Source organism: Sporobolomyces salmoneus (genome assembly GCF_050403485.1).
Source record: "Sporobolomyces salmoneus JCM6883 DNA, S_salmoneus_JCM6883_v1_ctg21, whole genome shotgun sequence".
NCBI lineage: Eukaryota > Fungi > Basidiomycota > Microbotryomycetes > Sporidiobolales > Sporidiobolaceae > Sporobolomyces > Sporobolomyces salmoneus.
Window position 1 is genome coordinate 1 of NW_027481142.1, and position 25,742 is coordinate 25,742.

Genomic DNA, 25,742 nt, shown 5'->3' on the forward strand with positions numbered 1-25,742 from the left:
AGTGGTCAACTACCTTTTTGCACCTTACTGCTCTTCAGTCAATGGTATTGTGCGGCGCGAACCGTCCCTTCTCAGGTTTCATCTCCCAGTACAATGGTGAGGATGACGCGTGGATTTTTTGCACTCGGTTCCTAGTGTTGTTGACAGACGGAGGCTGTTGACAAGTTTTCGTTTCCTAGTTTTCTTTTCTCCTTGCTTCTCTTCATTCTGACAATACATTGCCTGGAGGCTCTACATCGCGTCTAGATATGCCACATTGTACCTACACTGAGCGACACCTCTAGAATGAGGATACTAACAATGAAAGATTTCGCTGAGACGCTCGTTTCGGCTCGGGGCTCTTCTTGGTTCTACCCTCTCCACCTTTCCCTCTTTCCTATTTGACACTCTGGGCTCTCTACCTGAGCGATAGGGACCGTGATTCTGTCAATGTCCTGGCTCACAAGATCCCTGACACTTTGAGTTGCTGTCAAACTCTTCCGCTTTTCACCTCTTCTCGTATGACACTGACTAGACCTTAACTACTGTTACCAAAATAGAGTGACAGTACCCGGTTTGCCATACGATGTGCATGTCCTGAGAGCGCAACGTCGATGTGTCGAATAACCGTGGCTCGATCGTGGATTTTCCTCTCTCTCTTCAGCTGTGACTGTCGCCGCCCCTAGTCGGAGTCATCAGCCTGTAGTCCAACCCAACAACGTCGTGTCGCATTTTCCCAAAGAGTCAGAGACTCAGACTGGTTGCAACGAGGACAAACTCATCCCTCAATGCTCAAGGTCTCGAGTAATACGAAATTTCTCTCCGCCTCTTTCTCCACCCTTACAACGTTGTAGGTAAAGAGATCACAGAATGTTCGAGTGCAAATCAACAGGCATGACAACAAAAATCCAGCAAAACAACAAAGAACCCGAGGTACAAAGAGATCAATCTTCTTCGGCCTCCATGGCATCGATCATCGCCTGCCTCTCCTCTTCCTCCTGCTCTGCTTCCATCCTCTTCCTCTCAGCTTCCTCTTGTTCCCGTGCAATCACGTCTTCATCGAAAAGCGCAGCTCCCGCGTCATCAATCGGTCCTCGCTTCTTCTTTCCTTTCTTTTTCTCAGCACCGTGAACCCCTTCTGCACCACGGCGATGTCCAGCATTCGAAACAGAGTGACCTCCTGCTTCTAGTTTCGCGCGACGCTCGTTGATTTCGTCCATGGGATCTGCAGGCGTCGGTCCAGAGAGATCTTTTCCCGAGAACTTCGAGTACGATTCGAGATCTGATAGACAAAAGAAAGCAATAAGAGCCCTGTTGTGGAAAGGAAAGAGACGCCGGAGGCTAGAAAGGATTTCACGAACCTATTTTCTTGCGATGCATCAAGGCCGCAGTGATCTTCTTAGGGTTGATCTTATCTTCCTTCGTCCATTTGAGTTTGATCTCGCGACGAGACCGACCGGGGAACAGGGCAGAAATCAATTCGAAATCGGTTCCGAATTGAGAGAGAGCCTAACGATCCGCAAAACCTTGTTAGCTTCGGTGGACGCTATACGAGGCGACGAGATCCAATAACTCACATCGTAAAAGCGATCCGTATCTTCGACAGTCCATTTCTTCGCTTTTCCAGGTTTTTTGCTGAACGAGCGACTATTGACGAAACGATCCTGAGCCGATTCTTCGATCACCTCTCGAGGTCCAGTGTCGGTTGGCTGTGTCCCATTGTGCAACGTACCATCAAGTATCAGCTCCGAGCAAGGTAAAGAGGTATCTGGACCAGCGCACCTTTGAACGGTCAATCTGAAGTGATTCCTCGTCCAGAACCAAATTTCCATCAACGATACGCATCTGAGGAGCGTACGTCGTTTCGACGATATCACCATATCCATCGTCTGTGTCTTCTCCCTCAAGTTCTTCCTCGTTGTCGCCCTTTGACTTCGTTTTAGATCCCCCAGCGCGCATTTCCGATTCTTCGTCGCCCTCGTCCTCTTCTCGCACGTCTTCTCCATCGTTATCGGTCCTGATACCACCAATGAGAGCCATCGCCTTTGCTGCGTCGAGAGCTTGAGGAGACGCATCCCGTAAGTCGGCCCTCTCCTTTCCCTTTCTTCCTCCTCTCGATGCATCGCCGTCTCCTTCTACATCTTCGGCAGCCGGCGCATCCGAGTCCGAATTCAAGCCGAGTTCCTTCCTCTTCTGTTTCGCCTTCATTCTCTGACGCTTGAGTCTCATCGCCGTCTTTTTGTCGACTTTTTGCTTTTCGAAAAAGAGCGTTCGCTCCGTCGGACGACCGATGTCGAAAGAAGGGTTCGGATCAGCGAGTTGGGACATTGTCGTCTGAGAAGGATCGACCGGAGGTAGGGGTTCGTCGTCCGTCTTTTTTTGCTTCTTCGAGTTATTCTTGCGACCCGTCGATGCCGTCGAGGGTCGACCATCTCCTTCACTCCCGCTATCCTCTTGTGCTCCGTTTTCCTCTTCGCCGTCGCTATCATCTCTATCTCCGTCTGCGTCCATGAATCTAAATCCCTTCTGTTTCGGTACCCTCCGAGCTTTAATCTTTTTCACTTTCATCGTATCGTATTCGTCCTCGGATGATTCCTCACGAGCCGGTTCCTTAGTGGCAACCCTCTTCTTCGAAACTTTCGGAACGCGCCCAGTTCGTTTCGCTGGCTCTTTCGTCGCTTGATGTCCCTCTGACTCCTCACTTTCGGATCGTCCCGTATTTCCATCGTCATTTTCATCTCGTCTCGATCTCTTCTTCGGGACTGATCCTCTAGCATCACCCCTGTCCGAAGCTCGCTCGTCCCCGTCCTCGTCCTCGTCCTGGTCTCTTTCCACTGCAGGCTGTTTTTCTTTTCCTTTTCCTTTTCCTTTTCCTTTTCCCTTTCCTTTTCCGTTCCCTTTCCCTTTCCCTTTCACGTTCCCCCTCTCAGGTTCTTTCGAATTAGGCGAAGGGGACTCTGCCGCAGGGACGTTGTGAGCTTGAACTTGAGGAAGGGAGACTTGAGAGAACGAGGGAGAAGGGGAGGGGCGAGGGAATAAAGAGGAAGGCGGCGCTTGGGACGATGGTCCGACTGAAGTAGCTTGTGTCGAAGCGAGAGATTGAGTACCGAAACTGAAGGAAGACTGAGGAAGTGAAGAGGTCGGCGGGGAGGATTGGGAGAATCGAAGGGAGGGATCACTCGGACCGAATGCCGATCCAGGAGACCGATTGAGCGTCGTACTGACGTTACCACTGGCTGCTTTCGTCGCCTGACGGGGAGGATTCGACCCTCCTTCGTCCAACTCTTCTACTGTTGGGAACGCCGGGAGCGGTACGGCAGTCTGCTTCGGAGTTACTGCGACGGTCGAGGAGGCATTAGAGGGTTCTCGAGTCGAGCGTGCCGTCGATCCATTAGGCCTCTTGGGAGCGAATCGCGGCTTTGTTTTGTCTGTTATTTGATCAAGAGGTCAAGAAGCAGTCAATAAGCGCGCACGTGAACGAGTAGATAGCTTGAGTGGATTTGTACGTACTGATTCGTCCCGCTGTGGACATCGAAGAACTCGAGCGAGGCGGTATGAGAGAAAGATGAAGAAGGAACTTACTTCGCGTTCTGAGAGATCGATCTCTCTTTCCTATCTGTAGTACCGACTTTCTCTTCAGCTCGTACGACGTTTATCAGACTGGCTCGAATCCGCCTCCGACTCAGTCCGGCGAGAATGCCTCCCTCCACCTCTCCCTCCACCTCTCCCTCTTCCTCTCCCTCTTCCTCAACGTCATCTCCCTCTCCTTCGGTAGTCCCTCCCCCTATCCGTACACCACCCCGTGCACACTTGTCAGGCTCTCCTCCACCCTTGTCGATCGCGAAACCACCACGACCTTCAGTCTCCCTATCGCGAGATGCAGCGAACTGCTTCGAGACTTCACCGAATGGCGCGCGAACGCAAATACAGACCACGGCCGAACCTCCGAACCGTAGATCATCAGCAACTTCGAGTATGGGGCGACGATCGAGCGGTGGAAGCCTCAAGCACTCTGAGGGCGAGGAGCCGAAAAGCAACGAAACTTCGCAATCAACTCCGAGGGCTAGAGGAGCATCCGTTTCGCAATTGAGTTGGGGCAGTTGGTGGCCGTTCCAAGTAGTCGCACCAGAGCTCGAGGAGGACACACCGCCAACTCCGCCTCGGAAAGAAGAAGGATCAATGTTATCTCTATTCGCGGGCAAGCAAGCGGTCGCTTCGGCTCATCGCGATCAACAGACTCTCACGGATCAAGATCAGGCAGAGGCAGAGCTACTCGATACGGACCTCGACACCCTTCGGCGATTAAGTCTATCGACGACCGCTTCGAGCAGTGATCGAGTTCTGAGGGAAGCAGACGATTCTCCCTTCAGACCGACAGTGCAGAACGACAAATCTTTGCCCCCAACGCCGACTGGCTCAATACCATCCTTCCCCAACCTCTTTCCTACGGCGTCATCTCGTTCCATCGAAACGAACTCTTCAACGTCCACTTCCTCAAAATCGCTCCTTTCCTCCTTCACCCTCTCGAACCCTTTCTCCGCGTCAACCTCGTCCGCGAATGATTCGCGCCCAACACCAGGTCGTCACTACTCTACGTCGCGGCATCCCAAAGGTGATGAAGGTCCAACTGCCTCGAAAGCCGAAGTCGAGAACATGGTGGATGAGGGTGACAAGGAAGCGGTCGAAACGGAATCGGCAGAGAACGCCGAGATGTTTTCGATCCTGAAGGAACGTTATCGTGCTCCAAAGCTTCCCGTCGTGTTCTGTCATGGTCTCTTCGGTATGTCGAACCTCTCTTCTCTACCTCTCCAGTATAAAATGCTAATGCGTTTCATCCCAGGTTTTGACCACATCGGACCAACTTCGATCAAACCTCTACAGTTCAGCTATTGGGTCGGTGTACAAGAAGCGCTCGAGGCGATGGGAGTCGAGGTCTTTATCGGGCGAGTCCCAGCTTCGGCTTCGATTGAAGAACGGGCGAAAGTCTTGTGCGAGATGATAGGAGAAAGGTTTCCTGGACGCGAGGTCAACCTCATCGGTCACTCGATGGTACGCCTCTCTTTTTCTGTTTCATCTCTGTGACTCATCAACGTTACTGATTTCGCTTCGGTTAACGACAGGGCGGCCTCGATGGTCGCTTCTTAATTTCGCGACTGCAACCGACGAATTTCAAAGTGAAGAGTCTAACCACGATCTCGACTCCGCACCGAGGCTCTTCCTTCGCCGACTACTTGCTCGAGGACGTCGTCGGAACATCTCGAGTGCCAATGCTGCTAAATACGTTTCAGGCTTTAGGCGTTCCGGGCGGAGGTAAAGCTTTCGATGACCTCACGACGTAAGTTTCACGCCTTTTGTCTTTCTTCTGGCGAGCTTACTGGCTGACGAATTCAACGAATCGATCTGTAGCACGAAAATGGCTCGTTTCAACCTCGAAACTCCTGACAAGCCCGATGTTCGATATTTCTCTTACGGCGCCGAGTTTTCGCCGTCTTGGAGCAATGTATTTCGAGTGCCTTGGGGGGTCGTCAACGAGCGCGAAGGTGCGATCTCTCTCTTGCCCTCGTTCTCTTCTTCGGAAAAGCTGAACATTTCTTCCATACTGTCAGGAGCAAATGACGGCCTCGTCAGCGTCGAGTCGGCAAAATGGGGAGAATATCAAGCGACTCTGCACAACGTTAACCACTTGTAAGATCATGTTCCCATTCCATCCGAGAATTCGGCGAATGCTGTTCATCCTCGTTACTGACCGCTGTTCTTCGCTTCTGCGTCCTCCACAGGGACTTGATCGGAATGGTAGGGAAAGTACGTTACGGTTGGGCGTCCTGGATAGGATCACCTATCAAGTTCCGCCCCATCAGCTTCTTCTGTGCCGTAAGTGAAAGAACGTCTCGCGTCCGTCGTTCTGTCTCACGCTGACTATGCTTCTCTCTCCATCTTGCTTGAACTTGTACAGCTGGCGGAGAAGCTTGCTGACGAAGGGTTCTGATAATGATCTGAGGGCTCACTTACTCGCAGCTGTACGCCTTGCTTAGCTTGCAATTGTTGTTCCATTTATCGCACACATTTTGGATTGCATCTCGTGCTTCGTCCCCAGCTTTGCCTTTTGTCTAAGTCCTACAAGATGAGAGAGTTGGAATCCACCAACGGTCGTCGACTCGTCGAACAGCGTAACGTCGACCGAAGTCGAGTGCTAACTAGCTTCCGACTTCTCGACCATCTCTCCCTCTCCCACACATCAAATCGACTTCGCCCTTCGCGTTCGACCTGCTCTTCTCCATATGCATACCTTCGCCCAATTACACGCACCGTCGGATGCCCACATCTCCTCTTCTTCATCTTCTTTCCCTTCTTCCTTCCCCCTTGCTCCATCGACCGATACCACGGGACACGAACGTCGCTAAGCCGAGGACAAACAAGAGGGATACGGCATTGAAGTTGAACGCGTGCTAAAGAACTGAGGAGTTGAAGGAGATGAGATCGATGAAAGGGGGACAAAAGATCCTCGAAGCAGCCGGCAAAAGGTTTGTATACAGCTTCGATGGTAAGTGACGCATAAAATGCACACTCTAAGCAGAGCTCCGGGGATTCGGCTGCGTCGGAGTTGTGATCTCAACCGCCTATATTCGCTCGATTGCTACAAAGATTCTCGTTTGGACCACTCCACCCCGCGATCTACGGCGAGATGATCTATCAACATGTACTTTCGATGAACGCGCGTTGTCGGAAGTCTGTTTATTGATCCATCGCTCGAGGAACCCGGTTCGAAACCTGAGACTTTGTTTGATTCAACGACTCTCTCTCTCTCGGTTTCTCTTTCTCTCTCAGCAGATATCTCGTATTCCTTCGCCTCGAACTATACACTCTTCGACGAACCCTCCGACAGAGAACATCAAGGCTCAAGCTTCAAGACCTTTCAACTCCCTCGTCTCGTCCGAGCCTCTTTCATTCGACTTTCGCTCTCGACTTCGACTTCGACTCTCACCCTCTCTCCTTGAAGCTCGTTCGACATGCACTTCTCTCTCTCGACGATCCTCGCTGCATCAGCGCTCCTCTTCCCGGCCTCTCTCGCGGCGCCGCTCCCGAACAACGACAACAACAACGGCCAGAACACTTGTTCCGGTGGAGGTGGAGTTGGAGTTGGCAACTCGATCTACCGTCCTGCAAACGGTGGCGTCAAGGTCAAGCAAGGCGATCGAGGCTTGTGCCCTTCTGGTTGGACTAGGAGTCTTTTGGAAGCCGATCTGTGTATTCAAGTCGGCGGTAACGACCACAATAATGAGAAGGTGAGAGCGTACTCTCATATGTTCTCTTGTATCGTCACAATCTGACTTGGTCGTCTGCCTTTTCAGCAACAGAATCGAGGAGATCCGATTTATCGCGCTGTCCACACCGCATCCCCTTACTGGGGACCCAAGTCTACTACGACGCACAATCCTCACCGAGCAACTCACACGAGCGCTCCTCAGAAGGATGAGGTTCGTTGCGAGATATGCAGTTTTGTCTCCTCGGGTTCACATCTCAACTGACGCTCTTTTCGTCTCGCTATCTCGCAGTGGACGCCCCGTGGTGGCGGAGGAAACAACAAGAAGGTTACTTCTTCCGCGACTCCGACCGAGAGAGCCCATTCCCCAACTCCTTCGTCGTCTTTGCCACTCAACCGTATTGCCCGCCCGACTACCTCTCCCGCCGCCACGCCCTGTCCCGAAGGTCAAACCCTCGGCACTGGATCGCTCATGGACGTCTGCATCGATACCGATCCTCTCTATCTAGGAGGTGGAATCAAGCTCGGAGGTCGCCTTCCTCCTTCGTCGTCGGCAACCACTACGACTAAAGGACGTTCGGGCTCTCGTACGACCTCGGCTTCTCCTTCACCTACTCCCTCGGGACGTTGCTCCGAAGGCACGAGCTATGACGCTCTTCTCGATATCTGCGTCGACATCGACACCGATCCTCTTTTCCTCGGAGGTGGTATCAAGATCGGTGGCTCACCTCAATCCCAAGGCTCGTCCCCTTCGTCCCCTCGAAACGGTTCTCCTACTCCTCGACCTGGCTCTCCTCAATCCGGTTCCGCGCGACCTGACTCGCAAGATGACATGCCAGAGTGCGACGGGGATAACGATCCTCGAGCTTTCCTAGACCTCTGTGTAAACGTTGGCAACTTGCTCGGCGTAAGCTCCTCTCATCCAACATTCCTCTGCGACATCAACTGACATTTTCTTCCTCATCATTCCTTTCGACAGACGAGGATCAAGCTCGGAGGCTCACCTTCCGACTCCGGTTCTGGTTCTGGTTCTGGTTCTGATCGAGCGAGCAACGCTACCCCAGCCGGTTCTCGCTCACCTCAATCGACCCCGTTCAACAACAGCCCTATCAAAGGTTTGAAGGGCGACCCGAACAACTCGAACTCGAACAAGAGCAAGCCTGCGAATGGATCACTCCCTCCTTGTAACGGTCCCGATGACCCCGATGCCCTCCTCGACCTCTGCGTTCAAGTTGGAGATCTCCTCGGCGTGAGTCGTCACTCTGTTTCGTCTCCTTGCTCACAATGCTGATTAGCACTTCGATGATTCACTAGGCCGACGCGAAGATCGGAGGTTCGTCTGACCCTCAATCGAACCGCTCTCCGAACAACGCCAAGGTGTTGTCGTCTCCCTCGAACTCCGGAAACGACGATGGCAACATCCTCGATCTAAACCTCGGTAACCTCCTCAACGCCAAGGTGGGTGCTACAAGCTCTCCGTCGTCTGTGTTTTATCCTCTGACCTCCTGCTTGTTTGACATCGGACAGATTGGTTCCGGCCCTCGACCCTCCTCGACGACCACTACGAGCTCTTCGCCAACTCCAACTCCTCGCAAGGTGAAGCAAATCGCTCCGATCGTCACGTACCCTCAATCTGATCGCGACAACTCGTGGGAACCGAGACCCCAGAAGAACGTCGACAATGACACTCCCCTCCTCAGTGTCAGCGCATCTGCACGAGTTGATCTCGGACCCAGTTCGACCTCTCAAGCTCCCCGAGGTCAACGACCCACCTCTCGGGCTCCTACTCCGACCCCCAAAGTTACTAAGGATTGCCCCGTCGGTCAAATCCTTCACCTCGGCGTTTGCGTCGAAGTCGACGCCGACGTTCTCGGGCTCGTCTCAGCCTCCGCTGCTGCAACTGTCGCCGTTTGAATAAACAGGTCACGATAGTTGCGAGCGCGAATCTCTTCTCCCCTTCTTCTTTCTTTCTCTCTCCCTTTCCCTTTCGCTTTTCGTACAGCTTTTTCACGTATCTCTTTCCGCTTATTCACTATCGTTATGTCTTCTCTCAGTGTCTTGCTATTCTTTCGTTGACTTGTTTTTCGAGCCTTTTCTCTGGGTTTCGCAATTTGATTCTGTCTCTTTCCGCGTTCCAAGACTCGCTTCGATTGCAGCTCAAGAGTATGCAGCACGGTACCAGACGAATGCGTTGGAACAGGAGTCGCAGCGTCTTCTACTCGTTTCGCGAACGAGTCCGCATAAATTTTCCACAGGCCTTCAATCTCTTGACCTTCAAGTAGATCTCGCAGAGGTTGACCATCTTCCCATTTCCTCGTCTTCATCATGGCATTGAGCTGTGGAACCAGAGCTGGATTGCGAAACCGTCTCGAGAGCCAGGCGAGGAAGAATCACTGCGATAGAAGGGTAAGTAAGACTCGAAGTCGACCAGGAGGATCTCGAACAGTACTCACCGTCGTCTGATACCCAGCGTCCCACTTCTCGTGCGCTCCCGGTGCTTCAGTCCAATGCGGAGGGCCTAGATGAGCCTCGTTCCTGACCCAATCGGCGATTCCCTCGATAACTCCTCCCGGCAAGCTTCCTTCGCCATCATATTGGAAGACGTGAACGATCTCATGAGTCAAGACACCTTCGATCTCGTGTTTCTGGGGTCGCACAGAGAGATCCCGTCAGCTTTCATCCTGTCTCCGCGAAGTGTGGAAACAAGCTCACGAGCCTCTTCGAGTCTTTGCCCGAATTCTCATAGACGGATTCCAAGTATTTTGTCGAAAGTACGATTTCTTTGTGATCGTTGTCGAGGTCTGAACCCTTTGTATAAGCTACTCCATCGATTTCTGCGAGTAGGAGCGAGATGGTGCGAATTGGTGGGATTTCCGTTTCGGCGTGCTCGAGAGTGCGAGGGTACAGCGCATCGAGAACTCTCTCACTCGAGTCTCTTAGAACGGAATAAGGATCGACGACGTGTTGGAAGAATAACCGACTGCCCTTCAAGTCGAGCGTCAGTGATCAGCACCAGTCGGAATATATGTACAGTCGGATCGACTCACTTGGCCTTCTAGTCGCAGTGCATGGAGGTGGAAATCTGGCAGCTTGCGTTGTCCTCCATGCAAATCTGGTAGCTTGCGTTGTCGTTCTACTGGCGCCATCTTCCTGATCAAGTTGAGTTAAGTCGATGAAAGCGAGATCAAGGTAGACAGCTTTGCGCGGGGAAGGCGAGTCGATGCTGGGTGACAAGGGAAGCCTGGAACAGGGCAGACCCGAAAAAGATGGAGGGACGAAATGATCAAGGAAAGAGAGACACGATTTCTCCTCGCGAGTTCAAAGTTGAACGTTGGAGTAAGTCGCGGCAAGAAAACTCGATTAGGGTTCATTGCGAAGAGATTCACACTCTAGCGATGAAAAGGAAGATATGCTAGCAGGCAGGAGGAAAAGCCAAACGAAAAAAAAGGGATGCGCTCTGAGCGCTTTTGGTGACGGTGAGAAGCTCGAAGGAGAGGGAGAGAGGAGATGGTGGTGGCGACGAGGGAGGGTTCAAACACGTCGCGAAATAGAGATGGGAAGGGAAGGGTTGAGGGGAAAGGAAAAAAGAAAGAGAGGAATAACACAAACGAAGAAACGATATTAAAGTCAGATCAAAATAGAGGGTACAGGGTAGAACGACAGAGCAAACGATGGAAGGAATGAGAGGAAACTAGAGCGATCGATTCGATACATGGAGATCAGCGCATCTTGTTGGCTGCCGCCGAAGATTTCTTCGATTTTTTGCTAGTTTTCGTGATGAAACCGTCATCTTGATCCTTTTCGCCTTCCTCCTCCGTGTCTTTCTTGACGTTCTTCACGTCGGCTTTGACCGATTCGACTAGAGGCTTGGACTCTGTCGGCTTGTTCAAATTCTGAGGAGAGGGTTTCGCGTTCTTCTTCTCGGGAACGTTCGAGACGGCGGCGGAGTTAGAAGCTGCTTTGGCGATAGAGGCGAACGACATGGTGAACTTGGGAGGTTGAGCAGGTCGAACAGCCTGGGCGGGAGACGATGCGGGGGGAGCTGTCGGAGCTGAAGTCGATGCGACAGGTTCTTGTTGCTCCGTTGCTGGAGGAGAAACCGAGGATGAAGCTGGAGCGGGAGTCGAAGAAGGAGAAGGTTTCGCATCGTCGTGAGAGACCATGACGAATCCATCGTTCTCGACAGCAGGAGACGAGAGAGGGGCTTCCTTCTCGTTCGAAGTTTGGTCTCCTCCTGACGAAACCGGGACGGTGTCTTGTGCAGGGGCGGGAGTCGTTTCAAGAGGACTCGTAGAGGATTCCTTTTCGAGTGCGGGAGAACCGAGAGCGGGGAAATCGTTGACGGTGGGAATACGTTGTTGTGAAGGTTCGCGAGAGCGAGGAGGGGGCGCGTTCTGCGAGTCAGAGGAAGCAGGAGCGAGGGGAATCGCAGAAGGTCGATCGTGTTGGTGCGGGGCAGCAGAAGGTTGCGGTTGAAGGTGAGCAGGGGGGATACGACGAGTCAAACCGTTGATTGCGGCAACGAGCTGAGGGGTTCCTCCTCCTCCTGGCGGGATTCGACCGGCAAGCGAACCATCAACAGCGAGGACAGGTCGGGGAGCGACACCATTCTGGAGCGGTTGGGCGAGGAGAGCGGGTTGGAATTGAGCCTGTCCCTCGACAAGTTGGTTCGCACCGTTCGGATATCTCGCATGTTGTTGTTGTTGTTGTTGTTGTTGTTGCTGTTGTTCCTCCTCGTATCGAGCTCTTCGACCTTGGTGAGGCCTCTCTCGGTAAGAATAACCTCCTGCTCCTACCGAACCGTTCATCATTTCGGCGTGTTTCTTCATGCCCGACCCATTTCCGCCCGAAAACCTCAAAGCCTTTTGATTCAAGAGCCACGCCGGAGGAACTCCACCACTCGCCTCGGGACTGTCCGTCCTCCCATCTGATCCAATCATCCCTCGACCAAGCGAACGGGCGTCAGTTCCGTCCGGCAACAAGTGCACAAACGAACACTCGTCTCCGTTCTTGCATCTGTTCGCCTCAAAGAAGGAGCAAGGGGGACGCGATCCTCCGAATGAACGACGCGGTTTTCCTCCTCCTCCTCCTTGTTGTAAACCGCTCACTCCTTGCGGGTACGCATTCGTTGGCATACCTCCGATCGATCGACGAGGTCCAGGGAGACGTCCAGGCAAAGGTTGTTTTACGAAACCGTTTGGTGAAGCTTGAGACGAAACAAGCGGAAGAGGGGCGGAAATGGGAGACGTCGTCGAAACGGGAACCGAAGGGGAAGAAGAGGGAGGCATCGATGCAGCAGTCTGGAAGAAAGTGTGTAGGGAGGCGGGTGCGATTCCTTGAGGAGAAGAAGATTCGGTCGTCGATTCAGGAACTTGTTGACTCGACTCGGTAGATTGTTGTTGAATGGGAGTCGATTCGATTACTTGCGAGGGGGAAGGAGCAGGGGAAGGATTGACAGGTGTGTCGACACTCGAAGGAGCTGGTCGAGAAGATTGAGCCGAGATCGAGAGAGGAGTAGGAACGACTGGAGGAAGAGGAGGAGGCGGCGGAGGGGGATGAGCATAGTAAGCGTGAGGCGCGAATTGCTGGTAATGTTGAGGGTACGCTTGGAAGGGAGGAGGCGCAAAGTGGTAGTAACCTTGTTCGGGCGAGAACGGAGGTTGGAAACCGTATTGAAGAGATTGATCCGGATAATACATCGGAACTCCTTGCATGTAAGCTTGGTCCATCATTTGAAGGTGAGGGTAGGCTTGCTGCTGCTGCTGTGGTTGTGGTTGCGGAGCGGCGGATCGACCTTGAGAAGAAGAAAGTTGAACTTCGACGGCGGTCGAAGGCGGGCTCTGACTCTGACCCGGCGCGACTTGAGGTTGAACCGAAGGGGAAGCGGGAACACCGGGGGATCCAGCTACTCCTGGAATACCGTGAGAGAAGATGCACTGCTCGCCGTACTTGCAGGTGCCGAGAGGGAAGAATCGACAGGGAATGTTTCGAGCGACATCGGGAGGAGGGAGGTTGTGGGTCGCCGTGGAAGATTCCGTCGATTCATTCGCAGGGGAAGACGAAGTCGATTCGTCGACGACAGTGAAGCCGTTAACTATGCCGGGAGGAGATCAAGCGAGGTCGAAAGGTCAGCTTAGCTCAACAAACTCGAGTCTTCTCCCGCCAACTGGTCCGCCGGCCTTCCTTTCTCTACCTCCTACGTTCCTCGTATCGTCCTTCCTTCGGGCTTCTAACGCCTCGGTCTACTCCCGGATGACTACTCCAAAACTTTCCATCTCGAGGTTTACTCGAATTGTCCGGGCAACTCGCACCGTCGCGCTATGACAAGCGTGACAGCGCTATCTGACGCATCAAGTCCGTGCATGACCCTGAGACTTACCGCGTTGCTGACCCTCGTTCGAGTTGAAAGACTCTTTTCCATTCGATTGTTTGATCGCTTCGACTGTAGTTTGACCCGTCACGACGGCTTCCTGGGGTCGGACTTGAGTCTCGGGAGCTGCTACCATACTCTTGGGGTCGAATCGGTCGAGTCGGAGCTGGACGAGAGGTCGGGGCGAGAGTCTGTAGATTTGATCGAGGAAAAGAAGAGAGGAGAAGGAAGGGGAGAAGGAGCCGGGGAATTAGCACAGCAACGTATGAGAATAGCTCATAAGTACTCACCACTTCCTGCGAGAAACGCTTCAGAGGCCAGAGCACGTGAGAGAGTCGGAAGCCGAGAGCTGCCTCCAAAATTCTCGAATTGAATCCCACCTGTAATCGACGGTAACAATGATTAAAATTGCGAAACACAGCGGAGATAGATCGATTGCATAATGCGAGCTCGAGATAGATACGAAAAACGAAAAGGTAGAGCGAGTGAGAGGGTATCAATGCAAAGGGGAGGGAATGTGAAAAACATAAAACGAAAATCGAAGAGAACGGTTTAGCGACGACGCGCAGGATCGTTTCTTCTGGGTGATACTGATTCGGAAGGTATACGGGAGTGAAGGGAGGGTGTAGAGCGTTGAGGGGAGGAAGGAAAAGCAGCGAGAGACGGAGAAGTTCCGGCAAGAAATCTGCCAGGAGTAGAACCTTCGGAGGCTCCTCTTCGAGGTAAGAGAGTTCTGCGAGTCGTTTCCTTGGTCGACACGAATTCTGCCTCGAGTGATTTCGCGAGTTGGGAGGCCAAGACGGTTTTCTCCTCGGTCGCAACTCGCGAGATTGCAGGTTGAAGGAGTTTGACGACCCGTTCTCGGTCACGACGGTCACTGAGAGAGTCGAAGACGGTTTTGGTGATACGAAGAAGGTTGAGTCGAACGACAGCTTTTGTTGAACGTTCGATCCTGTCAACAATGCGTTTGCAGAATCCGGATTGAGTTGCGAGACGAGAAGTGAGGGGCGACGACGTCCGAAGGATCTGGGAACCGACGGAAGTCGAGGTCAGCAGGGCTCATAGCAAACGAGTTCAGTGGGCTGCATACCTTTTGGTAAGGTTCGAGCATCATTTCGAACACTGTGCCTTTCGTCGTGCAAAAAAGTCGGACGAGCGCATCGACCGCGTCCGATTCGAGTAAGCATCGCTCGACCCGTACAGTCTCATCTTGAAACCTGTTATCCATCGTGCTCATAACTTCACGTCAGTTATGATGAGGGAAAGAAGAAAAAAAAACGAAGCTTTACCAAGAGAAAATCGCTTCGAGGGCAGCGTTGATCCAGTAAGGATCCTTCGAGAGGAGGTAAAGGTAGAACTTGAGTCCATCGTGTTGCCACAAACTATCCTCGACATTGCAAGGCGAGAGATTAGGCATTATCGACACGAAGTTGAAAGGGATCAAGACTGACAGTTTACGAGTGACGCGAGAATCCAAGTGACCGAAATCGCAAAGAATCGGCAGAGCAAACTGTTTGAGAGGAGAGTTGTCGAGAACGATTTTCTGGAGGATCGGGATGGCGCCAAAGCTCGCCGCTTCTTCCTGTCGAGTTTTGGATAACCGACACAAATTGAACAGAATGTGAAGTGTGTGGTTTTGGATCTCCTGTTTAGCCATCACAGTGGACTTCAGCCAACTTGAATTACGCAACTATAGAGGTGAAAGCTCGTTCTTACCGCGGCGATTCGACCTTGGATCGGTCTACTTGAGATTTCGATCAAATTCTCGATCGTGTTGGCATTCTGTAGAACGTCGAGAGCGCTCGGGAGCATCGACAGGTTCTTGATTGTCTTGAGGAGCACAGCGAGCAGGTCGTTTTCGAGTAACGAAGCAGCTTTGATCAACCCTGCATAATCCGCAGGTCCTCCGGTCAGAGACACCGCATACGAGAGAGAGAGAGAGAGAGAGAGAGCGGAGAGAGAGGACGCACTGAGCGAGATGGCTCGAGTAGCCATCGCTTGTTTCACCTTGTGATCGGATTGGGCGAAAAGAAGGAGGATTTGAACGATCTTGACTTTTGCCGATTCAGCCAGGTCGTCGTCATCTCCGCACACGCTGATCAATGCGCTCGACAACGGTTCGAGTAGTCCTTCTTGAGCTAGCAGGCGACAGAAGTCGTTCCTTGGGGCTGGACCCTAAGGAATCGAAATCGTTTCGAGGGGTTAGAATCGCCGTTTTTCGGATTCAGACAGGGTGACTCACATTCATCTCAAAAACTCGGGCAATCCCGTCGACCGCCATCCAGACAAAGTCTCGACCTTCGTCATCTGAAATCAGAAGTGCGGAAAAGTGAGAATACGGTCAAAATACGAACTCATGCAGCACTCACAAGTATCGTCCAGCATGTCGACCAGTGTTCGCAAACCTCGACAGGAGACAAACATTTGCAGCTGTTTGACGAGGTCAAATTCGTTCAGACACGACAGGAAGCCCAAAACGAGGAATGAAGACGTACGGTGAGCAACGACGTGCGACACAACTTCCCAATGAAAAGAGCAGTCTCGAGTCGAATCTCGCGAGAGTATCTCTTCGAAGCGAAAGACATGACAACAGGACACCCACCGACAAGCTATGTAGATCATCGAATGCAAACAATGCGGATCAGCGTCGCTTGAACAGATTCGCGGTCAATCGAGGTCTGAGGGGGAAGTACTCACGGCCAATTTCTCAAGCTCTGCAGCGTCGGATTCAACAATCTGTGCGAAAGTGGAAGATTCGAGAATGTAGGTGAACGGAAGGTTCAATGGAGAGCAAGACGCTTCGAAGACGTACAAGGTTTACAATCCGGAGGAAAATGGCGAGAATTTCTCTCGAACGAGCGATTTGCAAAGCTTCGACGATGACGAGCGTGCCGTGACGTTTCTTGAAATGTGTTCTTGCATCTTGAGAGTCCTCAAGTAGACCCGTCTGTGTAAGAGATACAGAGAGGTGAGCAGAGTTGAAGCAAGAATCCATAGGGGTCATCGAACTCACGATCTGCAGTGCCGCCTCTCGAACCTCGTAGTCATCGAGTTTGCCGCTTTCTACAGTATCCAGCAAATCCTCGACGAGAGCGCACTGTCTCGCGACCTGGTCTCGTAGAAGATTCGCTTCCAGGTTGTGCTCATCGAGCTCATACGCCGTCGTCGATGTTTCGTTCACGGACGAGAACGGATCTTCGTCGTCAGAATCTTCGTCTCCGAGCTACCCGAGGCGCGCGCGGAATGACTCGTGAACAATTGGAGCAAAATTCGGTAGAAGAAGGCGGACTTACCCAAGATTTCGACGAGAGATGATGCTGCAGTTGTAACGATTCTAGTTTTCCTTCTATCAGCGACGCAATTGAGCTGTCAGAAAAGAATCGAACGCGAGCGCGCGAGCAAGGACCGTCAGGACTCACGATTTTCTTCTCCAGTGCCTTTCGCGAACAAATCTGAATAGTCTTCGACGTCGTTCTCGAAGAAAGTTGACAGACTCGAACTTGACCGAGTGAGTCTCATAGGCGAAGTGGGTGATTGAGGGCGCGGTCCGGAAGAGGCCGCCTCGAGTGCGTTCGAGCTGGGATCGGGGCGCAGCAGAGCTTGTTCGGCTTGAGTCTTCTGTTCCATCGCGATCTCCAAGTCAAGATCGTGACCAGGATGAGACCATTCTGAATTACTGACCTTGAAACTGTCGACTTTCGTATCAAAAGGATCGCTCTGTCCCTCTGGGACGAGGTCCGAGTAATCTTCTACGACCGTTTCAAGTCCCTTCTGAGCTGTGGGAAGAATGCTTGCTTTGCGAGGAGTAGCTCTGATCGTGAGAGAATTCGTCGAATTTGAATCTTCGTCCGAATCGTCATCTTGAGGAGCTTCGTCCGAGACCAAAGTTTCGCGATCGAGTGCTATTGGAACGAAACAAGAACTGTCAGAAACCGCTTGAAGATCAGAGACGTAAGGAGACATACCTTCAATTTTGGTGATCGAGAGACCACCTTCAAAATCGCTATCCCAATTATCGCTTTCCTTCTCCCCGACCACCTCTTCCTCTTCGTCGTCCAAGTCAATCGTAGCATCCGCCTTTCGCAACGGTACCTTCTTGCGCAATCGATCTTTCGGCTGGATAAGGGTGAGAGGGAGCCCGAGACCCGCTCCTCGTCGACCAGCGACGAGAGACGGTCTGAGCCGGGGAGGAGCCGTGGATGATTCTAGAGATCGGTTGGATAAAAACTCTGGACTACGTTGAAGTATCACAGGAGAATTCTCATCAGATAGCGAAGCTGCGAGAGGTCGGGGAGATCGCGGAGGTTTCGTAGTCGGAGTTGCTGTCGGAGGGGAACGATTTTAGCCTTGGAGCAGGACGAGACACGCAGAGGTAGATAGTTCAAAGAACACACCTTTGAGAGCTTCGTTCCACTGCTGAACTTGTTGCACCGTGTCGTCGTAGGAGCTGATCGGATTATTTCGAACCGATTCGTGTTCCGTCCTCTGACCCTCAACTTCGTCACGACTCCGATCTCGAGATTGTGCTTCTTGCTGCTTCTTCGCGACGGTCATCCAAGGGTGCCTCAACAACTTCCTCGCACCTATTCTCAAGTTGCCGTCCTTCTGGAAACACTGAACGAGGAAGTCCCTCACGACCGCACTAGCTCCTTGGGGTATCGGAGGACAGTCATCGTTGACAATTCGGAAAAGGGCTGGCATCGGATCGAGAAAGTGGTAGGGAGGTTTGCCTGTGAGAAGTTCGATTACGAGAGCTCCTAAAGACCAGATGTCGGACGCTGTTGTCGCTCCGGTTTGATCGACCACTTCAGGCGCCATCCAATAGGGCGAGCCTACGACCGCCGAATCTGAGGGACCTCCTACTCGAGTTGCGACTCCGAAATCCGCGACTGAGAAACGAAGCGACTCAGCACGGGTACTTGAAATATGACGTTCGTGTGTCACTTACGTTTGATGTTGCCTTCCTTCGTGGCGAGGATATTACTCCCCTTGATATCTCGATGAATTACTCCCTGATCGTGAAGGTACAACAGACCTTGCAGCACTTGCAATGTGTACAAGCCCGCGAGGGATTCCGGGAACCTTCCAAACTTTTTGATGATCGCCGAGAGTGAACCATTTTCGCAGTATTCGAGGATGATATAGAGAGCTGAATCGGTTCGAGCGTAACCTCGATATTGAACGATGTTTGAATCTGCAAAGAGTCGAGTTAGCGGTCTCCCGTGATACGTGCAGAGAAAGAGTTCTCACTCACGATGTAGGTTCTTGAGCAAATCGATCTCTTGCTGCAGGAGGAAGACTCGGAGGAGGTGAATATCGGGGAGAACCCGCGAAGATGTTACGACTCACCATGATGTCGGGCAGCTCTGATCGAGCGATATGCGATAGATCGATCTAGCGAGCGTTTGTACCAAGCGTCAGCGCATCGTCGCAACAGACGAACGGGACAGCTGAATGTTTGACGAACCTGTTTCACGGCGCATGTTTCTCCAGTCGACCCTGCCAACGCACAATCATGTCAGCTCTGCAGTAGGAATCATGATTTGAGACCATTCGACCTACAATTGAGAGCCTGTCCGAAAGTTGAACGATCCGGGCAGAAGCAAGGGGGGAAGACAGATCAGCGCGAGTTCCTGCTAGGTGGGCGCAGTCACTCACCTTGTATACAGATCCGAATGCACCTTGGCCTAGCTTCTCGGCTAGTTTCTGTCGGGAGAGCGGAAGGAGCGTGAGTGGGGAGAGTCAGCTGGAGAAGGGAATAGGAAGAACTGACGAAGTTGGGCAAGGAGGGAGTCTGTAGAGGGTCCTCATGAGGTAAAAGGTTCCCTCGTGACATCCTGAACAGACGCGAGAGGGAACCAAAGATTGAATGTCGAGTGAAAGAAGCCTAACGAATTTGGATTCGAAGTTTCTTGACCTCTTCATCTCGCATCGACGACTATGGCGACGACTCTCGCTGTAGCGAATGCAGCAGTGAACCCAGCATCGAATGCGAACCGACCTGCACGCCATCGACCCCAAAGGAACGAACGAGAAAAAAGAAGAGCAGCTCAAGCAAAGAAAGATGCCGTCGTCCCTACCTCGTTAGAAGACACGGTAGACAGCGTAGAACAGAACCAGTTGGATTGGCTACCCTTGGCAGATGCTCACACGGCACCTTGTCCAGTTCTCTTCTCTCCAGACTCGGAGTGAGCTTTTTCTCATCTCTTCTCTCGCGAGCAGGCGACGTTAGGGCAGGGCTGACTAGTGGAAAATCCTGTTGCGTAGATACTACTTCATCACTTCAGGGTCCCATGTCAAAATCTATTCGAGCGCAACAACCGAACTCCTCTCGACTCTTTCGAATCGATCTTCCCTCATTTCTTCCCTCCGAGGCAAGGTTTCGACTATCTTACTCAACCCTTCAAACCCTCGGCAGTTGGTAGTCGGGTCGACGGATGGATTCGTCAGGGTGTGGGATTACCTCGAGGGAAAATTGTTGCGAACGCTCGATTGTCAATCTCCTGTCACTCTCGCTACAGCTCACCCTTCCCTTCCCGATCAATTGTTCGTCGCCCTCGCCAACCCTACTCTCAAGAAGGATCAAGCGGAGAACAAACAGGGCAAAGGAATCGAAGCTGGAGAAGATTTGGCGGGGATTTACATGATTTCCCTTCGACCGAAACGATCTCAAACTCCTTCGGCAAACGAACCCCGAACAGCTTCTGATCCCTCGACTCCCCTTCCCCCTTCACGAAGAATTCGACTCGCCCTTCCTCGAATCGTTCGATCCCTTTCCCTTTCCCCGGACGGATCGACTCTCATCTCCTTGAACCCTCACGCGATCAATGTCTGCAAAACCTCGGCCTTGCAGCAAGGATTCACTCGAACCATCCCAGTCGATGGCGAAGAATTGACGGCTCTCGCTTTCCATCCCGCCGAAACCTATTTCGCAACTGGAAACACGAAGGGTCAGATTCGCCTCTGGTACAACGTGCTCGAACGCCCTTCTTCCGACGAGAAAGATACGCAACAAGTCGAGAAGAAGAAGAAGGTAGCCGCACCAACGACTTCACTCCTTCACTGGCATGTTCACCCGATCTCCTCGCTCTCGTTTACTCCGAACGGAGCTTATCTTCTCTCGGGAGGTCAAGAAGCCGTCATCGTTCTCTGGCAACTGCACACGAACCATCAAGAATACGTTCCTCGTCTAGGAGCACCGATTCAAACCCTGACTGTTGTCGATGGAGGTCGAGAGGGAGGGGAACAAATGGTTGCAGCGAGATTGGCCGATGGCAGTATCGTGTTCGTGGGAAGTCAGAGGCTCAAGATTGAGAAGACTATCGCTGGTCTCAAGTCTGGTGAGTCGCCGTGCTCTCTCTGTTTGTCTCGGACGGTGAAGCTAATTTGTCGATTCCTTGCTCAGATTCGATCGCTACACCGACTTCGTCTCGACCAAACCACCCTATCCCGCTCGCAGTCGACCCGTCGAATGCAAACCTCGTCCTTCCATCCGGTCACCCCTCTTCTCTCCAATTCTACTCCCCCTCGAATGACTCCCAAGTGCTCGAACTCGAGATCTCCCCTTCGAACCGAGTCAGTTCTGCTACGGACAAGGTAATTGAGCCCACAAGGGTCGAGCGAGTCGCGTTCTCGACACCGGAACAAGGTAACGGAGGTTACTGGATGGCGACTGTCGACGAATGGCAAAGTGGAGATTATCATCCCGTTCGACATCTCAAGTTCTGGAGGAACAAAGGTGATAGCCAATCGTGAGTCTTTCTCCCGATTATCTGATCCGCTCAGACTCGCGATGAGCTGACCTGTTTGCTCTGAAATGATAGCTTCTCACTTTCGACCCGAATCGATCGTCCTCATTCCCACCCACTCACTTCGCTCTCCTTCTCTCCCTCTCCCGCCCAGCCTATCCTCCTCACCACTTCCCTCGACTCCTCGATCAAGTTGTGGTCCTACGCTGCGTCGGCGTGGCATTGTCGTACCGCTCTTTCTCGTCGCAACCTCACCCCTCTCGCATCAAATTTTTCGAAAGATGGATCAATGTTCGCGGTCGCTTTTGAGGATTCGGTTGGAGTGTGGAGTACTTCGAAGGCGGAGGAGATTTGTACCTTTTCGAGCAGGACGGTTGGCAAGCCGAAGGAAGTTGTCTTTGCGGGAGAAGAAGGAACTGAATTGGTTGTCGTCGGAAGCGAGGGACTCGCTTGCTGGGATCTTTTGACGCTCGAAGGTGAGCCCACTATTTCTCAAATCGTTACCTCGAGTCAACTAAGCTAACGATTATCTTTCCTCCAGAAACTTTCTCGTCTTCGGTCGAGTACTCGACTGTCGCGGCATCTGATTCCTCCTCGGCCCTCCTAGCCGCCGAGGTGTCATCCTCCATTGCGTACACTTCTCTCTCGTCCCTTCCTCTCGGCAACTCTCCCTCGTCCTCGTCCTCCTCAGTCCGCACTGTCCCCTTCGCAATCTCTCAATCCGTCTCGCTCCCTTCGACATCAACCTCGTCCGATCCTTCTCTCGCCGTTGTCGACTCTCAATCGCGCGTCTTGCTCGTCGGTCCTCTCGCGAAGTCATCGGGCTCGATCGCACCATCTCGTCTCCCCCAAGCGAACGAAGGTCAGCAACGATTATTCGACGAAATCTTTGGCTCAGACGACATCGCCGCCCCCTTCAAGTCGACAGCAATCAATTCGAAGGGCAAGGAGAAGATCAAACTCGATGGAGGATTGGAGATTCTCGAGACTCCCGCTCACTCTCTTCCCCCGGTCAAATTACTTTGGCGTTCGATGTTACTCGCTGCTCCTCCCCCTCCTCAACGAACGGACGAGACAGAAGGAAACGTCATTGGAATGGAGATCGAGGTCGACGAACCCGAGAACGTTGATGGAGATCGAACAATAACGGAAACCCGTTACAACGAGTTTTCGTCAACATCGCTTGCTGATATCTTCAGAGCTCGACTCAAGCTAGGTGAGCATCAACCCTATTCATCCGTTTCGAGATAATGCTAATCCTTAGACCGCTCGTCGCCGTTTCCCTTTTAGCCATTTAGAACACCGTAGTTAGCTAAAGTCTCACTCATCGTGCAAGCATGTTGTCTATCTTCCTGGATCTCTCCTTTGTTCAGCGGTCCTTCATGTACTCGCCGAGAAAAGCACAATCTCGCCGCGCGAGGATGCTTCCTAGTCTTGAGTGCGTACAAGCAAATCAGTGCGAGAGTCAGCAACCTTCGGACCCCACTTGCAACTCGTAGTGCTAGCTTCAAGCTAGCTTGATCCTTTCGTAGCCCAGCGGGCGTTGTCGAGCGACAGCGAGCTCAACCTTTCCGCTTTTACGGAAAACTCCAACGACTCGAGCTTTTCTCACCTGTCAAGCCTTTAGCTTCGTTGCTCTCTAGCAGCGAGTCTCTCAATAGTAAACGACCTTCAGACGATGGGACGGGTCAAGGGAGCTAGTTTGAGGGATTGGATTCAAGTCTCTTTGGGAATACTACTGCTAAGTTGTGTGAAAAGATATATACTTTCTCTTTCTCTTTCTCTATGTACCATGACCAAACCATCTCCTCTCCCTTACTCTCCAAGAGCGTCGGAAACGTTCTTCCTCCATTTCCTCTGCAATTCGATACACTCCTTGAAAATCTCGTATTTGACCTTCAATAGTTTGAGTTCTTTCTCGGATGCCGAAGGGTGAATCGTGGTACCGGGTTTCGACATACGAATCTATTCTCCCAGGTCACGTCTCATCAGCTCACCGAACAGTAGAAAGCGAGAGAGAGAGAAAGAGAACGGACCATGTTACCCCATAAGTTCTCCTTCATTCCAAACGAACTTTCCTCCGCCTTCTTCTGACTATCCAATCCAGCTTGTCCTCCTAGCCGTTGAGCTTCTTCAGCAGCGGCAGCTCCCAACATGGCGGAACCCAATACGACCGAAGCTGAATGAGAGTGAGGAAGTTGAATAGGAATGTTACAAATGTCGGCGATCAAACTCATCAGGAATCGATTCTTGACCAATCTACAATCGCATACCGTCTCAACAGTCAGTCAACGAGACCGTCGAATAGGAGAAAGTGGGAGTGGACTGACCCTCCGGACATGAAAATCGATTTGATCTGATGTCCCTTCTCATTCATCTCGTCGATGATTTGACGAGTTTGAAGAGCGATTGCTTCAGCAGTCGCATAGTATCGCAAGGCCAGGTCTCCGACCGTCTTGTCCAAAGCCATTCCGATCAACATTCCCCTCATGCTAGGATCGGCCAATGGCGAACGATTACCTGTCATTCATTCAGCCGCTCGAATCAGGTCGGACATCAACAAGAGAGAGAAAGCGGGTGATTAGCTTACCGTGAAGATCAGGGTAGAGGTAGTAGTCCTTCGTCAAGTAACTCATAAAAGGTACTCCCTTTTCTTTAACCATTTCCTCTAGAATCGTCGTCAAGAGCGCGAAGATATTCGTCCCTTGTTCCTTCGCTACTTGCTTAAGTTTCTCTGAAGCTGGATGAGTATCAATCATGAAATCGAGTAATTGTCCCGTCGAAGATTGTCCTCCTTCGTTCATCCAATCTGTTTGTCTCTCACGCTCAATCAGCGCATGTCCTGAGAGAAGGGGATTGAGCTCGAGAGAACGTACAGCCAGGGAAGATAGCGTGTTTATAAGGACCCCATACTCCGGGAACGAAAACTGGATCTTCAGACTGAACGATGTGACAGGTCGAAGTTCCTGCGATTGCTGCCAATCGATGCCTCGAATCAGATAATTCGGTAGTCGTTTGTCCTTCCATCGGGGCTGCGACAGTTCCAACCCATCCTGCGTAGCTATTCATCGAAACGAGAAACGAATCGTCAATATCGAGCTCGAAGGGAAGAGGAAAGGGATGAATGAGGTCGAAACGTACGCGTCGATAACGGCAGAACCTACAGCAGTTCCTTCCTTCAATCCTAACTCTTGGGCGGCTTTCGCAGAAAGTCCTTTTCCAACTGGTTGACCAGCCGTCAAGATCAATCCGTTCTTGCCTGGGATTCCTCCGACTTGAACGAAGTCGTTCTTGACCTGAATCGCACCTCGAACAACTCCATCAGAACTTGAGAGTATCTTTGAGCGAGCGGGAGGAGAAAAGCTTTGACTAACGAATTCTTCCAACCCGATTTCTTCGAAAAACTCATCGTTCCATCCTTTCGAACCCTCGACTCCAGGAGGGACGTACGAGCATTTACACGCGAGGGAGCAGTTCGAACGAGCGAGATCTGAGGTCGCTCGGTACGAGAGCCAATCGGGGAGATCGAAGAACATGCAGGAGGAGAAGAGGGAAGACGGCATGTGGTTCTTGAGCCAGAGCATCTGAGCGAGAGATACGTGCGACGTCAGGAGATGTTACTCAAGGTAAGAGGACGAGAAAGGGCAGCTTGAAGACGTACTTTGGGAACTTCCATCTCGAGTGAAATCGTCTTTCCGACATAATTGAGCCATTTCCTTTTTCGCATGAAGTGTAATTCCCGTCAGCACGACATCAGTTGTCAAGCAACGCCTCGAGATGAACTCACGACTTTGTCGAATTGATCTTTTTCGCTTCAGCCCCGGCACGATGATCCGCCCACAAGATAATATCCCTCTTCTCCTCCTCCTTCGTTCCCTCCACGAATCCCTTTCCCTCATAAGTTCCAGGAGTAACGGAAACAGGTTCCCCTGATTCGATATTCGCAACTACGAGGGAACAAGTAGCGTCGAAACCGATTCCTTTTACTGAACTCGGATCGACTTGGGACGATTTCAAGACGTCTCGACAGGCTTGACTGATGCAACTCCAGACTGCACGACGCTCTCACGCTCGTCAGTTGTGAACACGCAAAGCAGGAGAGAGTAGGGAGAGAAAGGGGAGCTGACTTTGTCCAGAAGATTGTTCAAAGATATCTTTATCTTTTTCATCCCTCCATGTAGTCGTGTTGTAGGTAGATTCAGCTACGATATCACCTTGATCCGAAACCAACGCGGCTCGGGCAGAGCCGGTACCGCTTCGAGGGATCAAAATTTTCGAGGAGAGGAGGGAGAAGCGTCAGAGTTGTGGGGGGAGAGAGGGAGGGGGAACAGGAAGGAGGGGACTCACACGTCTACTCCAATGTAATAAGATGTCATAGTTGTAA

At 52.0% G+C, this 25,742-nt stretch overlaps 8 protein-coding genes across 8 annotated transcripts; 3 read left to right on the forward strand and 5 right to left on the reverse strand.

Moving 5' to 3' along the window:
• Nucleotides 1–923: 923 nt before the first annotated feature.
• On the reverse strand, nt 924–3,511 carry BDP1 (transcription factor TFIIIB subunit BDP1; the record flags this gene model as incomplete). Its single annotated transcript, XM_076631898.1, has 5 exons — nt 924–1,261; nt 1,341–1,488; nt 1,557–1,688; nt 1,762–3,407; nt 3,490–3,511. 5 exons carry the CDS (start codon nt 3,509–3,511, stop codon nt 924–926), a joined length of 2,286 nt encoding a protein of 761 aa, XP_076488021.1.
• A 164-nt stretch (nt 3,512–3,675) lies between these two features.
• On the forward strand, nt 3,676–5,965 carry JCM6883_003818 (esterase/lipase family protein; the record flags this gene model as incomplete). Its single annotated transcript, XM_076631899.1, has 7 exons — nt 3,676–4,759; nt 4,820–5,028; nt 5,100–5,314; nt 5,386–5,519; nt 5,586–5,664; nt 5,757–5,850; nt 5,933–5,965. The coding sequence occupies 7 exons, from the start codon at nt 3,676–3,678 to the stop codon at nt 5,963–5,965; spliced, it is 1,848 nt and encodes a 615-aa protein (XP_076488022.1).
• A 1,021-nt stretch (nt 5,966–6,986) lies between these two features.
• On the forward strand, nt 6,987–9,154 carry JCM6883_003819 (uncharacterized protein; the record flags this gene model as incomplete). The annotated part of the gene is made up of 6 exons (XM_076631900.1): nt 6,987–7,262; nt 7,329–7,454; nt 7,533–8,147; nt 8,220–8,489; nt 8,555–8,698; nt 8,768–9,154. The coding sequence occupies 6 exons, from the start codon at nt 6,987–6,989 to the stop codon at nt 9,152–9,154; spliced, it is 1,818 nt and encodes a 605-aa protein (XP_076488023.1).
• Nucleotides 9,155–9,630: 476 nt separating this feature from the next.
• On the reverse strand, nt 9,631–10,386 carry JCM6883_003820 (uncharacterized protein; the record flags this gene model as incomplete). The annotated part of the gene is made up of 4 exons (XM_076631901.1): nt 9,631–9,633; nt 9,694–9,885; nt 9,953–10,225; nt 10,288–10,386. 4 exons carry the CDS (start codon nt 10,384–10,386, stop codon nt 9,631–9,633), a joined length of 567 nt encoding a protein of 188 aa, XP_076488024.1.
• A 573-nt stretch (nt 10,387–10,959) lies between these two features.
• JCM6883_003821 (uncharacterized protein) lies at nt 10,960–13,746 on the reverse strand (the record flags this gene model as incomplete). The annotated part of the gene is made up of 2 exons (XM_076631902.1): nt 10,960–13,334; nt 13,620–13,746. 2 exons carry the CDS (start codon nt 13,744–13,746, stop codon nt 10,960–10,962), a joined length of 2,502 nt encoding a protein of 833 aa, XP_076488025.1.
• Nucleotides 13,747–14,162: 416 nt separating this feature from the next.
• On the reverse strand, nt 14,163–19,446 carry JCM6883_003822 (serine/threonine-protein kinase; the record flags this gene model as incomplete). Its single annotated transcript, XM_076631903.1, has 23 exons — nt 14,163–14,636; nt 14,701–14,827; nt 14,900–14,992; nt 15,062–15,255; nt 15,327–15,496; nt 15,581–15,785; nt 15,853–15,917; nt 15,980–16,040; nt 16,106–16,219; nt 16,308–16,346; nt 16,423–16,557; nt 16,624–16,833; nt 16,904–16,956; nt 17,030–17,512; nt 17,576–17,932; nt 18,005–18,499; nt 18,559–18,804; nt 18,865–18,895; nt 18,960–19,004; nt 19,078–19,109; nt 19,173–19,182; nt 19,269–19,316; nt 19,384–19,446. 23 exons carry the CDS (start codon nt 19,444–19,446, stop codon nt 14,163–14,165), a joined length of 3,750 nt encoding a protein of 1,249 aa, XP_076488026.1.
• A 104-nt stretch (nt 19,447–19,550) lies between these two features.
• NAN1 (Nan1p) lies at nt 19,551–22,656 on the forward strand (the record flags this gene model as incomplete). Its single annotated transcript, XM_076631904.1, has 6 exons — nt 19,551–19,798; nt 19,878–20,950; nt 21,016–21,361; nt 21,434–21,834; nt 21,900–22,574; nt 22,649–22,656. The coding sequence occupies 6 exons, from the start codon at nt 19,551–19,553 to the stop codon at nt 22,654–22,656; spliced, it is 2,751 nt and encodes a 916-aa protein (XP_076488027.1).
• Nucleotides 22,657–23,173: 517 nt separating this feature from the next.
• On the reverse strand, nt 23,174–25,734 carry JCM6883_003824 (FGGY-family carbohydrate kinase; the record flags this gene model as incomplete). The annotated part of the gene is made up of 11 exons (XM_076631905.1): nt 23,174–23,323; nt 23,395–23,617; nt 23,689–23,878; nt 23,949–24,167; nt 24,235–24,419; nt 24,500–24,654; nt 24,733–24,942; nt 25,020–25,074; nt 25,146–25,410; nt 25,486–25,613; nt 25,706–25,734. The coding sequence occupies 11 exons, from the start codon at nt 25,732–25,734 to the stop codon at nt 23,174–23,176; spliced, it is 1,809 nt and encodes a 602-aa protein (XP_076488028.1).
• Between the last annotated feature and the right edge of the window lie 8 nt (nt 25,735–25,742).